Source organism: Tauraco erythrolophus, chromosome 8 (assembly GCF_009769465.1).
Source record: "Tauraco erythrolophus isolate bTauEry1 chromosome 8, bTauEry1.pri, whole genome shotgun sequence".
NCBI classification, from domain to species: Eukaryota; Metazoa; Chordata; class Aves; order Musophagiformes; family Musophagidae; genus Tauraco; species Tauraco erythrolophus.
Window position 1 is genome coordinate 13,846,052 of NC_141472.1, and position 22,759 is coordinate 13,868,810.

Below are 22,759 nucleotides of genomic sequence, written 5' to 3' on the forward strand. Positions count from 1 at the left end.
TTAACTTTAAATACTTCAAATTTGTTCAAGTCATTATCTTCAGCTTCCGTCAGAGTTATCATCAAAAAAAAAAAAAAATAGACACTGCAGACTTATAAAAGGGGCCAGGATCAAAGGAACTAGTTTTTGATGACTTTCAGCAATTTATTCCCCAGCTGCTGGAAACTGACCAAAGAACAGAAATTGAAACAATTTGTTATTCCGATCGGTTGGCACTGAGCAACAGAAATTACTTAGAAACCTAGAAAATCTGTCTTTTCCACTTTAAATTTCTATCTAACTTTTGCAAGTCCTTATCTTTTGTCTGGGGTTCTTCACCTGTACATTATTAAGCTTTTAAAATTAAGAGGAAAAAAAGAATGCCTATCCTGAAAGATAAATACATGATCGTTCTGTTAGTGGAAAAGTTGAGGTGGTTTGGCTGAGACAGCCATTTGAGGAACTTTAGGCAATCAAGGGAAAAAATATCTGTTCTTGGCCTTGGGCAAATAGCAGACAGTGTGCCAGAAAGCACAGGAGATAGAAGCATGTAGCCAGAACACTTGTGTGCTGGAAGCTATAGAAGGAAAAAGGTTTTGAGTTGTGAGCAATTAACTAGTTCTAAATGCAGAAAAGGAAAAAGTTAGTGTGAACACTGACCCAGAAATTGGAAAAGTGTTCTGGAAGTTGGCAACAATTAGTTGGTGTTGCAGAGTTAACTGGCCAGACTGAGTTAACTGTCAGGAAAGACTAGGCAAAATAAGGTTAAGGCGGCACTGAATTAATATGCAGGTGCAAGGAAATAAAATTGGCAAGGAAATATTTAAACAACGTTTTCTCACTGATTTACATTAATCAGTTGCAATCTTTCAGTGAGGAAGACAAATCTTAGGAATCACTGCAAATAGCTCAAAATACAACACCAGACACTGGTAAAATACAAGAGTGAAATCTTGTGAGAATAATTTGGAAAATTATCAAAGCTTCATAACACCAATCAGTATGGGAGAAAACTATCTTTCTGAAAAAGAAGTGCTGTTTGTATCACTTTGATGTAAACAATTAAGGAAAAAAACCTGAAGTAGACAAATCTGTGCAAGGTGCTCAGAAGGCTCCTTAAGAGCAGAAATCGAAGAAATCCCCAGAAGCAGCAGTCAGGCCCTGCATCCACATCTGTTTTCAAGATTGAACCAGAAGATGGTAATATGAACAGGTGTTCCTTCATCTGATTTTCTGATTGCTATAATAACATGACTGTTCTTTTTTTAACTGTTTGGAGGTGGGATATTTTTGATTGTACAGGACGTAGAGCCGAGTCAGTCTCCCCAGGATCCTGTAGGACGGCCCATTATGCACCATTCTGGGATTAAGCATGCCACTGGTGAAGCAGTTTACATCGATGACCTTCCTTCTGTGGATGGGGAGCTCTTCCTGGCTGTCGTCACTAGTTCCAGAGCTCATGCTAAGATTGTGTAAGTGTTCCAAGTGTATCTGAAGCGTTACTATGAATTGCTGTCTGAGGTTTTTAGAGCAGACTAATGAGTTACATGTATACAGAACAGCATGCCTCATACCTGCACCGGCTTAGGTGCTGGAAGCAATATGGTCACTAGTAGAAGACCCTGTTTGGCTTTAAGTGTCTCACTCTGTATTACTGTGCTAATAACATTGAACTGTTTCTGGTCCATGAGCCAGCCTAGAGCTAGCCCAGGTACCTCCACAAAGTGCTGAGCTGTGCAGTGCGAGCAGGCTCCGAAATTCAGCTTTACCAACGTAGCTGCAAAATCTCAGCTCTGTTATGAAAAAAAGAAAATTGCTCAAAATGTTGCAATGTTGCAGCAACAAGGTAGCAAAGCTCATGTGTGGCCATATAGGAGAGGAAGATGGGAAGAAGGAAAAAAAAAGTTTTCCCTTATGTTTTTATACTGCCAAGGTACACCTATTCTAGCAGTTTGTTCAACATTCAGGCACCAAAATGCACATATCCAAGTTGTCTGCTCAGCATTCAGGCACCAAGCAAGACATGTGTCCAAGTGGCCTGGTCAGGGTTGATTGTGATGACAGAAAGGACTGGGGCTGCTAGCTGTAGAGTGCTTGTCATGTTTCCTAGCTTATTCTTAGTTTGGTGATAGTACACTGGGTTTGGATGTGTTCTCTTTGGTACCATCAAGGAGCTGACACCACCCCCATCTCTCTGAGTCAGTAAGGTTTATTCACTCTACTTTGTTTTCTGATCTGTGTGTCCAGAGAAGATGCCTGTAGATGTGCTTGGATCCTGATGACCTGCTAAACTAGGTGCTATCAAAACATGCTGTTCTTACAGACCTTCTGCCATTCTTTCTGACCTTTCTACACTCATGCATACTCATTCATTCTCTGTTTTTACTGGCCTTGCCATTTCTGTTATAATTCTCTACATGAACTCTCTGTTTGTAGATGCTTATTTGTATCAGTTTCATATCTGTGTAGGCTGTGCGGTCTTAGAAAGTTGCAATTGTAGCATCATAATTGTGCAGTGATTTTTATTAAATCAATGCAGTTCGGGCAGTCTAATGGGCCAATGATTTCCCTGTTGCATCTAGAGTATTTCCTGGAAACGCAGCGGGTTAGTAGAATTTCAAGTTGCCTTTGACCTGCACTTCCTCGCATGCTGGAGATAGAAGGAAAAGTTGTGTCTGGACCTGTGTGCAGGTCCCGTCAGTACAAGAAATGCACCTCTGTATTGTTTTCCCTTTCTCTGTGCCACGCTTTGTAAAAATAATGAATTACATTTCTCTCTTCCCACATCCCAATCAGATCTATAGATACCTCAGAGGCTCTAAAAGGACCAGGTGTGTTTGATATCATAACAGCTCATGATGTACCAGCTACAAACGAGTTTTACTACTCCAATGATCCGGAGATTATATTTGCAAGAAACGAGGTATAACTACAATCTTTTTTTTAAGTGATTTTCTTCATTTTTACTATTTTTCTTCAGATATTTATAATGAAATTTTACTTGCTGACTCTTGAATTTCTGTATTGTATGTACATCAGGGAAACACTGTAGGCATATAACAAGGTAAATTCTTACAATTTTTTCCCACTCCCTTTTCAACTTAAAAATAGCTGATGTGCATTATATTCTGTCTAGAGCAAAATATATAAATCAGAAGAATACAGATTAAACCTCACAAAACCATCAGAGTTGTTGGAAGAGTATATTTCTTTGAAAGTTAGGCTCCCAAATCACATCCATTTTTGAATACTGTGTTTTCCTTGATTCCTCAGTTATACTGGTATTTCTAATAATTTGTTAGCTTCATGGATGAGCTGAAAAATACAAAGATCGTAAGTCAAAAATCTGAAAAGAAAATGTGAATAGTGGTTACATGAAAGAAGAATATCAGCAGTGCATATGGGAATAATTTTTTTCTTTCTGTTCTATTAAGTGGTGTGTACTTTCCAGGTGATTTGTGTGGGTCAGATTGTCTGTGCTGTGGTTGCGGATTCAGACGTTCATGCCAAACAAGCAGCCGCAAAAGTGAAGATAGAGTATGAAGTGCTGGAACCAGTGATCTTAACAATTGAGGTACTAATAATTTATTCTCTCTTGCTTTTTTTATTGTTTTATCTATCTAATTAATGGAAGAAGCAGTTCACACTCTTCACTTGCTTTTTAAACATGATTTTCAAAGGAAACATGGTGAATATGAAAGTCCAATTAACCAGTCTGTCAGTTTCCCTATAAATAACTTTTTCACCTTTTGCATAATTTTGACCACTTGTGATATATAGGCAACAGTCTCGAAAGTATTAAGGTCCCACAAGTTTCATAGTGATAAATATAAAAGTAGAAAAGAACTCTTAATGTTGTCAGTGAGGAAAAGGCAGTGAGCATGCTGGTTGTTTATAATTCTTTTGGTAGCTACCAATTGGTCAGTCAGTATGTGTGTATTGGCTGAACTATCAGCTCCTAATTATCTGTAGCATTTTGTATCTGTTTTCTGAAGAGAATGGTGCATCTCCTGAGATTAAAATGCCACACCAAGTTGAGACCATTTAAAATACTTTAAAAACTATTTCTCTTTTTCTCCACTGCAGGAAGCAATAAAGCACAACTCGTTCTTTGGGCCAAAAAGAAAATTAGAACAAGGAAATGTTGATCAGGCATTTGAAACTGTTGATAATATAATTGAAGGTAAACTGCAGAATATGTTTGGTGAGAAGTTGTTGTCAGCGTTTGGGTTATGTGTCTGTCTGTTCAAGTCCCAGTTCTATGTTTTTTCCATATAGCCATTAGACCTGAGAAAGTTCATGGTCGCCTGGAAGAAAGTGTGATTAAACCTACTGGTCTTGTGGTCCTGCTACTACATTCAAGCTTTCTGCATCCTCTGTCCTTGAAAGAATCACAGAGTAATTAGGCTGGTAGGGTGTCATCTAGTCCACCCTCCTGTTTAAAGCAAGTGCAGTCAGAGCAGGTTACTGAGGGCCGTGTCCGCTCAGATTTTGAATACCTCCAAAGATGGAGATTACACAACCTCTATGAGCATCTCTTCCAGTATTTGACCACTTTCATGGTGAAATTTTTTTTCTTATATTGAATTGGAATTTCTTGTGTTCGTTCCCTCTTGTCCTTCCCCTGTGCATCTCTGAGAACAGTCTGGCTCGCTCTTCCCTATACCTTCCTATTAGGTAGTTGTAGACAGCAGTAAGATCTCCTCTTAACCCTTTTCTCCCTGTGGATGAATAAATCCAGTTCTTGCAGCCTCTTCTGATACATCCTGTGGTCCAGCCCTCTGACCATCTTGGCAGCTGCCTTCTTGACCTGGTCCAGTATGGCCGTGCTTTGTTTAATTTAGCTGTGTTTTATTTAATATCGTCACCACTTGTAGGCAATATTGTTCTGCTATTAATCAAGTTCTGTTGGTGCCACTGGAACATGACCAATTTAATCCTGCAAGGAGTTTCATCTGTGTTTTTATTTTAGATGTTGCTCCTTCATACAAGAAGCATTATAAGATTTGATGCTGATTACCATAATTTACATTTTGATGGGCAGTTAGTTCTTTCCTGGTTCGTTTTTTCTGTTCTTTTCCTTCAGTATCCGTTGTGTTTTTCTGTTTGGATCAGGGGAGATTCGCATTGGGGGACAGGAACACTTTTACATGGAGACTCAGAGTGTGCTTGCTATTCCAAAAGGAGAGGATAAAGAAATGGATGTGTATGTGTCAACACAGCATCCAGCAATTATTCAGGTAATTTCTCAGAAAAAGTGGTTGAACCTGTGATAATAGAGCTTTATAAGTTTGATTTACAAATCCATTTTAACAGTTTAGAAGCAGTAGGAACTTGAAACTGCACATCTGGGTTATGCAAGAGCAGTTAGTTTGTAGTACTGCTGTATTCTGATAAACACTGACCACTATACTGTAAGGATAACGAGGAAGTAAAAGTCTCTTATTTCCCTTTGAACAAAGTACCTCATGCCCCACTATTGTAGGAATGGAAAACTCCCTGTGGAGTACTGAGGCTTCTCCATCTGCTTTAGCTTTCCATTGAGGTGAGGAGCAATCAGCACCCTGCAGAGTCAGTCTGCTGAGGTTTTGATCATTTCTAATAGCTGTAGGTGAGACTGCTGCTCCATGCCAAAATCACAATCATAGAATGGTTTGGGTTTGAAGAAACCTTTAAAAATCATCTAATCCAGTGCCTCTGCCAAGATCAAGTTTCTCAAAGCCCTGTCCAAACTGACCTTGAACACTTGCAATGACTGTCCATCTGCAACTTCTCTGGGCAACCCATTGAGTGTCTTACCACCTTCACTGTAAAAAATGTCTTCCTATGTCCAATCTAAATCTCCCCTCTTTCAGTTTAAAACCGTTGCCCCTTGTCCTGTCAGTACAGGCCTTAGTAAAAAGTCTGTTTCTTAGAAGCCCCCTTTATATATTGAAAGGCCACAATAAGGTCTCCCCAGAGCCGCCTTTTCTCCAGGCTGAACAAGCTCAACTCTCTCAGCCTGTCTTCATAGTAGAGGTGCTCCAGCCTCAGATCATTTTCATGATGGTAAATGGTAAAGCAAATGCTGACGTAGCATATGGTCTACATAGCAGTAGCTGCAGGGCATGAAACTGACAGTATTTCAGACTCAGCGCTGGCATTTTGTCTTCAAAGCAGCACAGTTCAGCTCCTTTTGTCATTTCCGATATTATTGTGTTGCCAATAGCCAGGAACACATGAAGAGCTTTGTGTTTGACAAAATGATTTGAAGCAAGAATGTTTCTGACACTAGTAAGACCTTAGATTATTAATATCCAAATTTTTTTATTTGAATTAAAAATTAAAATCAAATTTATGATCTTAGTAATAAAAATATTAAAAACTGTATTCTAATCCCTTTTTCTTATGCCTGAAGCATCTTACTGTTTAGGTAATGAAATCCAAGGGCATTACTCTTCACTCCTGTCCATGACCATAGTCTCCATGGCAGAAATTTTAAATGTGAACACTGCTGAGTGTCGTTATCTTTTTCTTGCTTTTTAGCCTAGCATAAAGGAAAAACTACTTTCATCTGATTTAAAAAAAAAAAAAAAACAAAAAAAAACCAAACATGAACTACAAACATCTATTTCTAGGAAAAAAATACAGCCCTTTTCTAGAAAAGGTTTTTATTTCAAAACCTAAGTTTTAGCCTTAGTTTGAGTTGGCATAAAAGACTAAAACTGGTTTTACAGGAGATGGTAGCTGCGAGTTTAGGTGTTCCAGCCAACAGGATCATGTGCCATGTTAAACGAGTTGGTGGAGCTTTTGGTGGGAAACTCCTGAAAGCTGGCTTACTGGCATCAGTTGCTGCAGTGGCAGCAAACAAGTAAGTGTGGCATGTGTGTATTGGGATATGAAGAGAAAATGGGATGGACAAGTTTTGCAATTTGACTAAAATGCTTTCTTGTTTCCCGAAGTTGCTAGCCAAAAAGTCATAAAATCCTGAATGTTCAGATTTTATAAGATTGTTCAGTGTATTTCTTTGTTTTGTTTTGTTAGACTGCTTATGTTAAGCAGCTCTAGCCTCAACTAAATTAATGGAAATTGAATAAATATTAGAATAAGCTAGAAATATTCTTGAAACAATTGAGCATTTCAAAAGGACCAGTCTCTAACTGCTGAGGCTTTGTATGTACATTCAAAACATGACATTAACCATCCAGGTGTGAACTTCATTGGTACAGCAGAATGCAGAAGGAAGAGTTCATGAGTGAAACTGCTTTTAAGAAAAAGTAGTTCTAGTTCAGTCCCCAACATCTTTCTCACAAAAATAGCTTAAATCTATTAGACAGTATGTTTTTGCTAATACTACTTGAATTAGTTTAGGAACCTGAACACATAAAGCTCCATCCCCTCCCCTCCAAATTTGCCAGGACAATACTGGCAATTAGCTGTCAGGGGATAGTAACCTCTTTTATAAGCACAACTGATTTGCTGCAGAAGCACATCAGGCTACATCCTGTTTAACTCAATGCATTTCTCATTCATTTCAGCTGTCACTGTTGTACAAATGGCTCTTGAATATTTTTTGGCCATGTTACCTGTGTTTTGGGTTAACTAGGCTGTGCTAAAAATAGGCTTTTTTTAATAGGTATAAGAGTTTTTTTTTATTGTTGACTTTATTTTACACTTGTATCCATTTTTCAAAAGTAACTATTATATGGTATATGCATTTGTAGACTAATTTTCATATTTTTATTATTATCCATGTTTTGGTGTTATTCCAAGGCACTCTATTTCAGTACAATTCTGAATAGCTAAAAGGAGACTATTTCTTGCTTAAGATTGAATGCTAACTGCTGTTAGCTCACTTAACACAGTTCAGTCTTAGCACTGAAATAAAAATTTTTTCAGAAGTTCACACTGAGTTATCTCGTTGACTTTCAAGAGTTGAAAGGAAAATTCTGACATGATTGTAAATACAAAGAGAAAATCAACTCTGGACATAGCTTTAAGCTTATACTTAAGCCTATTAAAGTTTAAGTTTAATCTAAATGCATGTTTATATGCATGGCTAGATCTGGATACATGATGAATAGCCATCTTGTCAATAACATCTGTTATTTTGACTGAAATTTGATTTTTCTTTTGTTGATTTAGAACCAGCAGAGCAGTTCGTCTTATTCTGAGCCGAGGGGATGATATGCTAATCACTGGTGGCCGACATCCTTTTATTGGTAAATACAAAGTGAGTGCCACAAAAATTCCATGAAAAAATACCTGCCCATATTCTGTGAATAGGTATTTCAGTGTTACTGGTTAATATTTGTTCTATCTCTGCAGGGTTTGGTTTTGTTTTTTTTTTCTAGTCCCTTAGTGTATAGCTCTTTCTTTCTTTCTGGGAATGGGAAGCCAAACTAGCTCAGACTTCTGCAGAGGATTGTTTTAGACTATCCATATGGTTAGGTTCATACAAAGCAGCAGCTAGTTTTTTCACAGAAAGTGTCTTACAGTAAAACTCACGCTATGGTGGAAATTAATCTCTTCCCTGCTTGTCCACTGTCATTAGTCCTAACTATTCATTAGGATGATTTCTGCTGCCTTTTCCACCTCTACTGCATAGGTAAATTAAGAGAGGTTTTATAAGATGCTTCCCTTAAGCTGAAAATGAGCTGTAGCTCATGTTGAGAATTCAGGAACTATTAGCAGCAACTGGTGAAAAGAGAGATGTGAGACAAAGACAGAGCGGGATTTGACTTTGTCTACAGTGAACATTCCTAGATGACACACCAGCCATCTCGGGCAATGCACAGGAATTCCCTGGGCTTCCCTGCCTCTTCCTTTCCCAATGGGCTGTCGTTGCTTGTCGTATGCTGTGCCCATACAGGTCACATATGCCAGGTGGGAAAGCTAGTATCTTAGGAACATACTTTCTTTCTCTCTTGCCCTTCTATAGTTTCAGTGAATGCTGCCCAGAAATTAATAGTGCAGTCTGACCCTAATTGTGTGGATTACATTCGTTTTCAAAATAATCAAGCACTGAAGAAATGAATAAATGCCAAAACCTGAATAGGGTATTGTTGATCCTTCTAGGTTGGCTTCATGAATGATGGTAGGATCAGAGCTGTGGATGCTAAATATTACATTAATGGAGGATGCACCCCTGATGAATCTGTCCTGGTAAGGATTTTATAAGCTGACAAATCTTTTAACATGCAGAAATCATTAGCTGGAAAATGATGAAGGCCAAATTCCCTTGCACATGTGTTGTTAACCATATAGCCTTTTGATATAGGGACTGTGGGTTGTTGGAAAATCTACGCCTAGTAGTTTAACCTTTTCTTATTTGGTTCAGTGAAGTACTATACTACTTTTTGATGTTATCCTATGCATTCACTTCACGAATTTTCTCAGGCTTATTTTCCCATTATAAACATGTCAACCAACAATGTATTCCTTTTAAAGTACATAGTACCTGTGTGTGTGACTGCCTAAAGCTTTATGTCTATGAGGCTGGGAAGATCGTTCTTGCCTTCAGAAGATTCATAGTGATAGTTGTCCTGTTACTATCTCTATGCCTTTCTGTGCTGGATCTGCATTTATTGTATACCTCAAGTTCCTCACTTATAGGTCTGCAAAGTATAAAATGTTGCTTACTTTAATATCAGCCGGTAACTATTTGTGTTTGCAAAGGCTACTCTAGCTGCAATTGAAATGTTTGTTGAGGTTACTACCCCTTATCTGCTTGTCATTGCTCCACCTATGGGTATTTTCTGCACTTTGAAATCTGTCAGTGTAGCTGCCCATGCTATTGATGCCTCACCTCGTTTTGAAAAGTAACCTAGGTTAGAAAAAAACCCAACATTATTAAAAGCATGTACATTTGTCGCAGCCGTCTCGGGGACGGAGAGAAGAACGACACAGAATTCAGGTGCAGGAGAAAGAGCCAACGCCAACAGCAGGAGCAGCAGCAGCAGTAGCAGCATCAGCCGTTTATTAATTACAAATCCGTATATATATATAATATGGTTCACAAGGATGGCCAAGGCAATTGGTCGCTTGACCATCCACCTCCCAGAGTGATTGGCTAAATGCTACAACACCCATTTCAAAACAACTTTCCCAGTGTGCCATAAACAAGACTGCATAACAAGCTACAGGTGCAAGATAAAGTCTTAGTTTACAAAAACCTCAAACTGTTTCTCAGCTAGCCTGCATGGGAAAAGGAACTTTCACAGGACGCTGCAGTAGCTGGAAAATTTCTGCTTCTAGCCTTTTTGTATCCACAATTCCCCCTTTTTGTTTAAGACTAATTTAAAGTAGGCAGAGAGATTCTCCAGCAATGCCATAAGAGATACGCATATAGCAAACCCAGTTATACGTCCAGTCATTAATTCTAAATAGCCTTAAGGGCTCTACATTCTGACTCCATAACATAAGAAACTTTAAGTTCAGTCTCTGCTTGTAGAAGGACCGGGCTGATGGTCGATGTCTTGGTCGTCGTCAGGAGGATCATCAATCAAATGATCCGCATTCTGGCCGTCATTTGAAGGTTGCCTTGGAGGTTGCCTGTTCTGCTTCTGGTGCCGCAGGTCAGGGCGAACGCATCTTGCAGGTAGCCATCGTACCCCAGTATCTGTGGAAACGCAAGCATACCCACGACCCCAAGCAATAAGCTCACACGGGCCTTCCCACTTCTTAGTGAGTAGGTCCCGTACCCAGACTTTCGCCCGAGGCAGGTGCATCTCGCCTGAAGACTGCAACGAAAGAAAATGATTCAGAATAACAGGATTATTTGAATTTGGTGGCACTGTAAGATGATTAATTGTATATAATGCTTTTTCTAGTCGACTCTGTGGGGTTTCTCCATGCATTCCCCCTTTTTGTTTATCTAAAACACGCTTCAAAGTGCCATGAGCGCGTTCAACAATGGCTTGGCCAGTAGGAGAATGCGGAATACCCAAAGTATGATTTACACCCCATAGGTGTAAAAACTGCCGTGTCTTCTGTGAGACGTAGGCCGGGCCATTATCGGTTTTTATAGAAAAAGGCACGCCCAAGACCGCGAAGGCGAGTTTCCAGTGGGCAATGACATCGCGACCTTTCTCCCCAGTATGAGCAGACGCCCACATGGCTGAGGAGAAAGTGTCAATAGACACGTGCACATACTTAAACCTGCCAAATTCAGGAACATGCGTTACATCCGTCTGCCAAAGCTGCAGGGCCTTTAGGCCCCTGGGGTTTACCCCCGATGGCAGAGGTGCCGCAAGTCCGTGGCAGTCAGCGCAAGCGCTGACAATGTCTCGAGCCTCAGTGGGCGTTAAATGGAACTGCTTCTGCAGGGTGTGCGCACTTTGATGGAAGAAATTATGCGATGCCTTGGCTTGCGCAATTTTGTCAGGCTGAGGCGCTACCCAAGCAGGGTTAGCTAGCATGTCAGCCCTGGCATTGCCTTCTGTTATAAAACCTGGCAAGTTGGTGTGACTATGGATATGCAAAATGTAATACGGATGAACTCGAGCTTGAATTGCACACCACAAAGTTTTCAATAGTGAAAACAGAGCCGCATTATTCACTTCCTTCAAAAGTGAACAATCTAAGCGTTGGGTTATGTCTGCTACGTAAGCAGAATCAGTGACCAAATTCAAAGGTACCTGCGAGAACCGTTGAAAGGCCATGGCAACAGCCCTCAGTTCAACCAACTGGGCTGAGCCTGACTCGTGGCCTTCCAGCACCTGCCACTCAGATTCCTCCTTCCAGGTAACAATAGCTTTCCCGGTTTTCCCGGACCCGTCGGTGAAGACGGTGGGTCCTTGCACTGGCACCCGACTATTTTTTGGCCGCAAGGTAAAGCTTGTCGATTTTGCCAATTGCAGTAATTTATGGCTGGGCAGATGATAAGCAATCTGTCCCGAAAAGTTTTGCAGCGCACTTTGCAGAGGAGCACTGTTAGTAAGGCTCCACTCAAAGTGTTCCTGCTGTACTGGAAGAACAATTGTTGCAGGATCCGCTGCCATTAATTGCAAACACCTTTGGCGGCATTTGATTATCAGACAAGCGATCAATTCAAACAATGTGGATGCTGTCTTTTTTGGCTGATGTGGCAAAAAGACCCATTCCAAAATATGCAAAGGATCGGGCCACTGTTTATTCCACTGGCCAATGATACCTGTAGGATGAAAATCTGGAGTGGTAATGAAAACAGTGATATCAATGGAGGGATCCACTCGATAAACCTGACGAGCAGAAACAGCCTGTTGAACCTCCTCCAGCGCTCGTCGCGCTTCAGGAGTCAATTTCCGAGCTGAATTCAACTCGGGGTCCCCCTTTAAAATATTAAAAAGCGGGGAAAGTTGTGCCGTGGTTAGCCCTAGATAGGGACGTAACCAATTGATGATACCTAGCAATTTCTGAGCATCATTCAGGGTTTTAATAGAACCCGAGAATTGCACCTCTTGGTGTTGTATAGTTTGATCCAGAATTTTGACTCCTAAGTATTTCCAAGGAGGATGCTTTTGAACTTTCTCCGGAGCCACCTGCAATCCATAAGAATGCAGAGCAGCGAGCAGCCGAGGCTGTATCCTCAGCAGCTCGTCCTGGGTGGATGCTGCTACCAGGATATCATCCATGTAATGGTAGCAGTATGCCTCAGGAAACTGCTCGCGGACTCCGGACAAAGCTTGAGCGACATACCATTGGCAGATAGTCGGGCTGTTCTTCATGCCCTGAGGTAGAACCTTCCATTGATACCTCTTCGCAGGTTCGGCATTGTTAACTGCAGGCACAGTAAAAGCAAATTTTGGCTTGTCATCAGGATGTAAAGGAATAGTGAAAAAGCAATCCTTCAAATCAATGATCAGGATTTCCCACCCTGCTGGAATCATGGTGGGTGAGGGCATACCAGGCTGCAATGCCCCCATACTTTCCATCACTGCATTGATTTTCCGGAGATCCTGCAACAATCTCCATTTTCCTGATTTTTTCTTAATTACAAAAACAGGAGTGTTCCAGGGACTAGTGGAAGGTTCAAGGTGTCCCTGTTGTAATTGCTCCTGAACTAACTGATGAAGGGCGACTAGTTTCTCTTTTGGTAGGGGCCACTGGGGTTGCCAGATGGATTTGCTTACTAGCCACCGCAAAGGCAGCGTAGGATACTCTGCGCCCTTCAGCACAGTGGCCCCCATCAAAAATTTGTCCCAATCCGTACCCCCCAAGCCGCCAATACATCCCGCCCCCAGAGGTTAAGCGGAGCTGCAGTGACATAGGGCCGAACTGTAGCTGTTTGCCCCTCTGCATTTTTCACCACCACAGATTGTTCGCTTAAATAGCTCTGTGTGGTTCCCCCCAACCCTGCAATGGCTGACCCCACAGGGGCTAAAGGCCACGTAGGAGGCCACGCAGAGAAGGAGATGATTGTCACGTCAGCACCCGTGTCGATCAAACCTCGGAGCTGAATCCTGGACGGCTGGGCATTTGGCAGGATTAGGGTACATGTCATCTGCGGCTTTTGGCTAGAGATGTCTGCGGTCCAGAAGACCTGCGGAAGTCCCGTAGATCCAAAGCCGCCATCTCCACGACTTCGTTGTTCTGTCCTGGGAACACACGACTTGAAAGGCACAAGTTGAGCAATTTGAGTCTTTTCAGGAATAGTGACAGGGGGGGTGGGTGTGGAAACCATAGCACAAATCTGGCCTGTAAAGTTAGCATCAATAACTCCTGGGTGTACAAAGATCCCTTGAGAGGTGACACTAGATCTTCCCACCAGCAATGCACTCAGTCCCTGTCCTAGGGGCCCGAATACGTTCAAGGGAACCTTATAAACATGACAGGATTCTAAGATGACTGTTGCTGCGGTGTGCACATCCACTCCGATTGATCCCTGGGTGCCGGCTCTAAGCTGGCTGAGTAGGCCTGTGTCGGTGCCATGCCCTGGGGAAGTATTTGTGTCTGAGCGCACATCCCCTTTGCGCTCCTGGTCGAGTTTCCCGAGTGTGTCAAGGGTCGACCATTGGCATGGTACATAGATCGACAGTATTTTGCAAAATGACCTGGTCTATCGCATCTCTCGCAGTGAGCAGCTTCCCTGTTCTCCTTCTTCTTCTTCTTTTGTCTAACCTGTTTCTGCTTGCTCTCAACCTTAGGTTGCCTTTTTAGTCCACGATCAGAATTTAATTGAATAGGCTGCAGAACTGCAGCCAGAGCAGACTTAGGATCCTCAGATCCCACTTTGGAACAGGCTTCAACCATGTCTGTTAGTGTGGGTTCCCCTGGCAAAGCATCTATGATCTTTCTACACTCATCATTGGCATTATCTCTTGCTAGTTGTCTGCACAACAGCTGCCGCAAGGTCTCATCTTCGACCTGCTTCTCGAGGGCGGCAGCAATCTTTTCTACGAAAGATAAAAAATGCTCTTTCTGCCCCTGAGTTATTTTCACATATCGTGTTTTAGGAGCAGCCATGTCTATGCCTTTTAATAGGGCTCCCATACCAATCTTCTGAGCCTGCTCAAGGACCTGAGGATGCCAGGTGGCTTGAAGATCAGGATCAGAAAAGGCATTAGCTCCCATAAGAGCATCTGCTGGAACTCCATGTCTAGGATCAGCTGGAGGTAGTTGCATATTCCCAGCCGCAGCTTTCTCAGCCGTCTTTCTCCAATTGGCCTCAAAAACTGAATATTGTACAGGTTGAAATAATACCTGACCTAAATGCTTAATATCAAATGGAGAGAGCAGGTCAGTATTCAGCACTCTAATAATCTGCATGACTTCAGGAGACCCTAGCCCATATTGTGCCACTTTGGATTGCAAATCTTGGACCACTTTCCAAGCGATAACTTGATGTGTGTCAGACTGACCTGAGTTAGGAAGAGCTTTCTGTACAGGAAAGGCTTGGATGATACCCTCTGTGGGTTCACTACCACCTTGATCTACCTGCACAGCACCTTGAGGCACTATAATAATTCGCTCAGGTTTCTTTTCATCTTTAGGCATCCCGACTTTCTCTATTAAATCCCAGTCCCCAACCTCCAGAGCCCGCCTCTTGACCAATTCCCAAAACCGCTTTGAATTACTTGGACGCACAGTCACTCTACATTCGGGAAGCGTCCATGGACGGTTGTAGGCCAGCTGTGTTACTGGTTGCCGATGTCTGACCACCGCCACAGTTTCCCGCAGTGTAGTAAGTGAGTCCGCAGTAACACTGCTTGCATCGTCGGGCCTCACGGATGAGGAGGGCTGGCAGGGCACAGGTGCCGGGCCAGCGGGCGGTTTAGCGGCGGAGGCTGTGGGCGGTTGCGGAGCTACGCACGGCGATGCAGCCTGGGGGGCTGCGGCTTGCGGCGGCATCACTGTCCGTGCAGGCGCCGCCGTCGGGGGGGGTGCTGGCGCCGCGTTCGGGGCCGCGTCCGGGGCCGCCGTCGGGGGGGCTGCCGGCGCCGCACTCGGCGCCACTTCCGGGGCCGCCGTCGCGGCCGGGGGGGCTGCCGGCCCCGCACTCGGCGCCACTTCCGGGGCCGCCGTCGCGGTCGGGGGGGCTGCCGTCGGGGGGGCTGCCGGCGCCGCACTCGGGGCCGCCGTCGGGGTCGGGGGGGCTGCTGTCGGGGGGGCTGCCGGCGCCGCACTCGGGGCCGCCGTCGGGGGGGGTGCCGGCGCCGCCCTCGGCGCCTGTCGCACCGCCTCCGTCAGCACCACTAGTTGCTGTAGTATTTCCCGCAAAAGTGTCGTAGGCTGGTGTGCCGAGAGATCCGCCACCGGCGTCTGCGCCGTTTGCGCCGGGAAATGCGCGGATGCTGGCGCGGGACACAAGGGCGCCGGAGCCGACGCCGCCGTGATACCTCCTGCCCCTCCCGGTTGCGGTAGAACCCCGGCTGCCGTGCCTGGCTGCGGCAATGGCAGAGCCGTAGGAAGGACAGATCCCGCTGCGGTAACTGAAGCAGCCGGCTGCAGGGGCGGCCGTAGCGCGGAGGAGGAGGGGGGGGCCGCTGGGGTGGAGAGTGGGGGACGCTCCAACGCTTTGCTTTGACCGGTTAGTTTTGCTAACTGTTCCACTGGTGAGGGGTACTCAGGCGGAACATAATCCCGCGGGGAGGGGTAGGACCTCCGTGCAGTCCCCGCGAGTCTCTCAGTGCCCGAGGGCAGCGGAGACGCGGCGGGTACGCTGCCTGTGCTGTCCGGGGTCAGTGATCCCTCAAATAACTCATCGTCCCCTTCAGAGCCTTCACCCGCAGATTCGTCAGAGCCCGGTAATTCTTTTCCTTCTCTTCCTGCTGTCCACTTCCGCATTATACCGTATAGGGACCACCACGTACATAGCAGGTCAAGTACGCTCTTATCTCCAAGCATGATCTCATGAAATAACTTATCCCCTAACAGTTCCCAAGCTTCTGGGTTAAGGGCAGTGTCCGAATCAGCTACAAACTCATGTTCTGCTGCCCAATTTAGCAATTCACAGAGAGCTTCATCACTTATGTCAGCTCCCGCGATCGTTATCACATTTTTGAAGGCAGAAAATATTGTGCTTTCTTTCACGGAGCTTTGCCCCATCTTCTCAGTCTAGAGTTTTGTCCCCGGAGCCTCGGGGGAAGCACGTACCTTCTAAATTCAGTTGCGGTTGTATCACGTCGGGGTCACCAAATGTCGCAGCCGTCTCGGGGACGGAGAGAAGAACGACACAGAATTCAGGTGCAGGAGAAAGAGCCAACGCCAACAGCAGGAGCAGGAGCAGCAGCAGCAGTAGCAGCATCAGCCGTTTATTAATTACAAATCCGTATATATATATAATATGGTTCACAAGGATGGCCAAGGCAATTGGTCGCTTGACCATCCACCTCCCAGAGTGATTGGCTAAATGCTACAACACCCATTTCAAAACAACTTTCCCAGTGTGCCATAAACAAGACTGCATAACAAGCTACAGGTGCAAGATAAAGTCTTAGTTTACAAAAACCTCAAACTGTTTCTCAGCTAGCCTGCATGGGAAAAGGAACTTTCACAGGACGCTGCAGTAGCTGGAAAATTTCTGCTTCTAGCCTTTTTGTATCCACATACATTAATGCAGATCACATGTCAGAATCATTTTAAGATGAAGTTCTGCAGTGATACGGTGAAGCTGATGGACCTGGAATTGGAGGCAGTGATAATCAACTGAGTAACCTTTCTGCCCAACCCAGTGCAGCTGGAATAGCACATGTGATGACAGCCTAACTCGCTAACATCACTCATTAATTAATTAGATCAATAACCAATGGTCTAACTGTGTCATTCCATTTGATTCTATTAGTATAGCATTAATAATTCAACACTTTTAAAAGGAAAAATAGTTTTATTGGAAATAAAATTACAAGCTTTACCAAACTTACAGTCCAGGTTGGTTTCTGGGCCAGTGTGTTCCCAAGACAGTATTGTGGGATTTATTCTTTCTTTAGAGAGGACCTTAATCTGTGGAAGCCTAACCCTAGAGAGAGCCAAGATGCTTAATGCTTATTGTAACAAAGACTGGTCTTCCAGTATGGCAGTTGAATACCAGTAATCTATGCTTAACTGGGTTATTGTTCAGTCAACAGTTAATAATATGTTTTAACTCTCTGTGATAGCATCAAGATTAGATCAAACATTTCTGGGAAGAAACTTTGGCATAGCTCAGAGCTGTATTATAACAATTGTATTCACTCTGATTTATCAATAACTCTCTTAAGACTCATCAGCTTCATACACATACTTTCTCTGAAGTCCTTAAAAGTTGTGGTCATAATCAAAAAAAACCCCAAAATATTACTTTTTTTTTCATTCTGCAAATAACATTTCAACTCATTCCCTGAGTGAAAAGGTAGCATTGTATGACGTTATTCATATGCATAGTTATTACAGCAAAAGTATCTTCAGTTGTTTCTATGCATAAATGTTGTGAAGTTTATTGTTTAAAGCTCAGTGGGAACAACAGGAATACAGGCTTTTGCCATTCTGAGAAATCTACTTAACATTGAAGAGAGCCAGTGGCCTCTTCATGAGGCATCAAAATATTTTTTAACTTATTTATTTATTTTGATACTGACTCCTAGAGCCTAATTTGAGGTATGTAATATGGGATTTTCCTTTTCTTGTGTTTTTGTGTTTGTCACGTGAAATCTCTAAAAGAAAAATGTAAGAACCAGAAGACACTGTAGACTGCAGTACATGTGCTTTCTGGTGGAGCTGAACCTTAACTGTGAATTTCCATGGGATGTGATAATTCAGAATGCTTTTATCAGTTCCTTTTATAGCTTCTGTTGCTTTAAATCCAATCTGCCTATTTTTAGTTCTGTGTGGCTTTTGATATTGAAGTAGAAGCAAAATCAATCTTAAAATGAAATATCTGTTACATCCTTAACTACTAATCAACTCTCAACTACTAGTAACATCAGCTGTGTTCTGTGAAGATCAAAGCAAAACTGAAAACTAAGATGCTATGTCAGAAATGTAGGAATAAAGTCTGTATGTATGTGTAAGTGATTGACAGAAGCCCAATTGTAAAGCTAATTGTCTCAGGTTAAAGTCTGTATATGAGATGAGGAAGATTTAAATGTGAATTTGAAAGAAGCACTGTTCTGACATTTAACTATACCTGTTTGTCCCCTACCTCAGGTAGCAGAAGTATCCTTATTAAAAATGGACAATGCATACAAGATTCCCAACTTGAGATGCTGGGCTTATGCTTGCAAAACAAACTTGCCATCAAACACAGCGTTCCGAGGATTTGGCTTTCCCCAGTCAGCACTGGTGACAGAAACTTGGATAACAGGAGTTGCAGATAAAACTGGTTTACCACCAGAAAAGGTAATGAAACGAAGGCATCTTCTGTCCTGAAATTAAGTCTGTGTGGTTGGAAGGTCAAAACCCTTTAGATTAGCTCAACTATTTGAACAAATCTTTTCTAAGTCAGACATAATTTGTGCTAACATTCATATTTTTTTAAATAAATGTCTGGTTGTTGAATGAATAGCGTGCTTTTCAAACTGAACCAAACTGGTAATTGTTCAAGAAAACATATGGTAATCTTATTCTTTTCTACTAGTCCACTCCTATGGTCAGTCTGCCTTTAACAGGTTTGTGAGACAGCTGTTAATTTTTCTATTTCAGATTAGGGAAATAAATATGTATAAGGAGAACGAGCAGACACACTTCAAACAAAAGCTTGATCCACAAAACTTAATACGGTGTTGGAATGAATGTATGGAAAAATCTGCATACCACAGGAGGAAAACAGCTGCCAATGAATTTAATGAACAAAATTACTGGAAGAAAAAAGGGATTGCCATTGTACCAATGAAGTTTCCATTTGGACTAGGCACACGTTATCTTTCTCAGGTTAGTTTCTTTAAAGAATAAGCGAGCTAAGCTTTTTATCCATAGAAGATTACATTTACTCTACCTTAGGATACAAAATGTATTATCTCTCAACTTCTGCAAAACTATCATCCTCCTGATGGTTTTTCCCTGAAGTCTGCACTAGCTTCTAGCTCTCTTCAAGCTGAGATCAAAGTTGTTTTGTTTTCAGGACCCAGGCAGCTTGGACCTTGCCTACTTAAAGGCCAGTCCCATCTGTTGTGATGTGGTATTAGTACAGATAATTTGAGTATTTTTATGAAAAAAATTTTGAAGACTGATGGCAAAGTGTTTATTGGATAAATTACCCATTCTAGAAATAGCTCTGAGCTTACTCTTTCTGACTGTGGGGATACTATGGGATGCTTGTTCTTAAAGGCTTAACTCTTTGATGTCATCGAAAGTCAACTAAGTTTAAGGAAGAAAAGGACAGTAGTATTTTTGGTCTCTGTATTTCATTTAATGTAGGTGTCCAGTGCTTCTGAACAGACAGCGTTTTATCAATTGAAAATTGACTGGCTCATATCATATCAAACTGACTGTCTCTGCTCAAGACTAAAGTCACAGGGTCTTTGCAGTCTACAGTGCTACTTGCAGCTGAGTCCAGGAGGAAAATCTCATTCAGAACCTTCCTGCTGTGTCTAGTGCTGACAGCCTGCCCGACCTGTGTCGTTGAAAAAAACTGTGTCCAAAGGCTCTCAAACATTAGGAGCAAGAAAATGGACCTTGCAGCAATTTGCATGTACAGCCACTAGCAAAGGAGGTCCTCCAGCTTTTTGGGACCATTGAGATGCTGTTGCCAGGTGTAGATTTATTTCAGGATCTAGCAAAAGAAAAAGCAGACCTCTAAGGATTTGTATCTTTTTATTTTGAAGTTCATTATAGGGAAGAGCAGGGACTAGCATTCCAAATTTTGCCTTCTGTTCAAAAGCATTAAACAGATAAATGGAAATACACTTCAGAACTGTGTCTATCTTTTTTGATTCATCAGTTCATCACCATATATGACATATTTCTCACCAGTCTAATCTTGATTTTGTTTTTCTTTTTTAGGCTGCTGCTCTGGTTCATATTTATACTGATGGGTCTGTGCTTCTGACACATGGTGGAATTGAAATGGGGCAGGGTATTCACACAAAAATGATCCAGGTAGCAAATCATCCAGACAAATATTACTTTGTGCTTTATCTGTCATGTAGATAAACAGTGTGAATCTTTTCTTGGTTAGTCAGTGTTCAGATTAGTACAGAGTCCAGACGATTTTATTGTGATCATATTTGTTTAATGGATAATTGAGAGACAGATCTATAAAGATACTTATCAAATCAATGAAAGCTTGGCATGTGGGCCAGCATAATTTGCCCTAAGTCATACAGGATATAAGCAGCAAAATCAGGAACCAAATGTTGGACTCCAGAGTCTCAGTCCAGAGTTTGAGTACAGCTAAAACATTGCCCTTCTTTTCTGTTTCTTTGTACTGACAAACTGGGCAGAATGATTTCAGCTGGAGGTTGGAGGAGGACTTGCTAAAAGTTTATCTTTCCTCGTGTCACTGACTTCTAATAAGTACTGGGGAACTGTTGGAGTGTTTAGAATGTTTATAAAACAGTGAAGAATATTTTGTTCTTCCTGAAACAGATTGCTAGTCGGGAATTGAACATCCCCATGTCATGTATTCACTTCTGTGAAACGAGCACAACAACTGTTCCTAATGCATGTGCCTCCGTAGGATCTGCAGGGACAGATGTCAATGGCATGGCTGTGAAGGTAAAGAGTAGCGTTTAGTTTAATAAAACGCCCTATCCCTCCTGGCATTTAATGCCTCCCAAACTTTAAGCACTTTAAGTGATCCCATAGAAATCAAGTTTGAGATTACCAATAATACCACTGGAGATTGCCAAGAAGAAACATGACTTGTTGACAGGTTCTCAGTAATAGTGCTTATGAGTTTCCAGAATATGATCTGAGCTTTCCCCAAAAGGCTTATATTTCACAAAATCCTTGTTTCATCTAAGAAACTAACTAGTCCCATACAAATCTTGTATCCTGATCCTGTTCTAAATCTACTGATTCGTGCAGATTCCAGCCTTTGTCACTTAAACCTTTACAAGGTTTGTGTCTATGCAGTTAAAATGACACCTCCTACCATACTTTTTCAAACCAAGATGACAGTAAAGTATATACTAATTAAGTACTAACTAGACCATATTTTGAATAGTACCAAACATGTCTGTGTTAATTTTGTGTTATATTCTCCTGATTTCTCATCAGGATGCTTGCCAAACTCTTCTGAAACGTCTGCAGCCTATCATCAATAAGAACCCAAAAGGGACCTGGAATGATTGGGTAAGGCATGTGAACTCTACTAAACATGTTTTGTGTGCTTGCAGAGACTCTGATACATGTATTGTAGTCTATCAGTCTGCTCAGCCTGATAATCCAAAAGTTAAAAACTGCAGAAACAGATTTATTTCACAGAAAGATGGAATGTAGGTGCTTGGTTTAGATGTGTGGGAAACAATCACCATCAATCTAGTCGGAAAGGAGGGAAGCTATCTGTGAAGTCACGTTTGGAGGCACAGAAGTCTTTAATATACAAAGAATTATCAGCTTGTGCAGTAACATAACCCAGCCTAGCTTACCCTCAGACAAGCTCTTGCCAAAACATTGTTAGGGTGTATGTGTACAATGTCAGTTTTCCTACATGGCTGTTCTTTATTTTCACCAAATCAATAGAGAAACCTTCTCAACCTCTTCCTTCCGTCCCTCTCCTGTATGAAGTATATTTCAGAACTGCAAAAAACATAGCAGGAATCCTTGCTCCCATTGCCCTATCATGTAATTAGTTATAATATATTAGTTGCATTTGCAATAGAGTAGTACAGAAGTAGTGCTGAAGCTATTTATAGAAACACCCCTGTCTGAGGCCCACTTGAAACTAGAATAGAATTTAAGGGCTAGAAACTGAATTTTCTTGACCAAAAAATTTCTGCTATACTATCAACTATTTTTATGCAGATACGGCTAGGAATCTAGTCCTGTGTATTGAGATGTTAAAAGAAAACCTGTTTGTTATGTTTGTTATGTCTTGTTATCAGTATGGCTTGTTATCTATGGCCTAATGAAAAGGACAATCCCTGCCTTAAGGCATTTACAGATCCAGTACACTAGGGTGTTTCTTCTCAAATGATTAAACACTAGAACTGCAAATACGTAAACACTTTCTTGTTAGTAGTAATTCCTAGCAATAGCAAATAATGTTGAAATACATATGGTGGCTTGATAACTGACAGCTATGTGTGCAAAGATAAAATAGTTCTTCTCTGATAGGTGCCAAATTAGTTAGTACAATTCAGACACACCACAATATTAGCAGAAATGGCTGACCTAAGAAGGAATGTCAGTATATGCAGAGAAGTAATTTTACATTTTGGAAAGTCAGTAAATGACAATTAAT

The 22,759-nt window shown here is 42.1% G+C and overlaps 1 protein-coding gene across 1 annotated transcript in view; it reads left to right on the top strand.

The window, feature by feature from the left end:
* AOX1 (aldehyde oxidase 1) overlaps positions 1–22,759 on the top strand; it is a 51,734-nt gene that overhangs the window by 21,345 nt on the left and 7,630 nt on the right. The window contains exons 17-29 of the mRNA XM_086616017.1: positions 1,282–1,451; positions 2,776–2,902; positions 3,431–3,553; positions 4,066–4,162; positions 5,095–5,219; positions 6,696–6,829; positions 8,104–8,191; positions 9,037–9,123; positions 18,562–18,753; positions 19,057–19,284; positions 20,356–20,451; positions 20,941–21,069; positions 21,574–21,648. Of these exons, the coding sequence (XP_086472143.1) occupies positions 1,282–1,451; positions 2,776–2,902; positions 3,431–3,553; positions 4,066–4,162; positions 5,095–5,219; positions 6,696–6,829; positions 8,104–8,191; positions 9,037–9,123; positions 18,562–18,753; positions 19,057–19,284; positions 20,356–20,451; positions 20,941–21,069; positions 21,574–21,648 (1,671 nt within the window). The remainder of the gene's footprint in view (positions 1–1,281; positions 1,452–2,775; positions 2,903–3,430; positions 3,554–4,065; positions 4,163–5,094; positions 5,220–6,695; positions 6,830–8,103; positions 8,192–9,036; positions 9,124–18,561; positions 18,754–19,056; positions 19,285–20,355; positions 20,452–20,940; positions 21,070–21,573; positions 21,649–22,759) is intronic.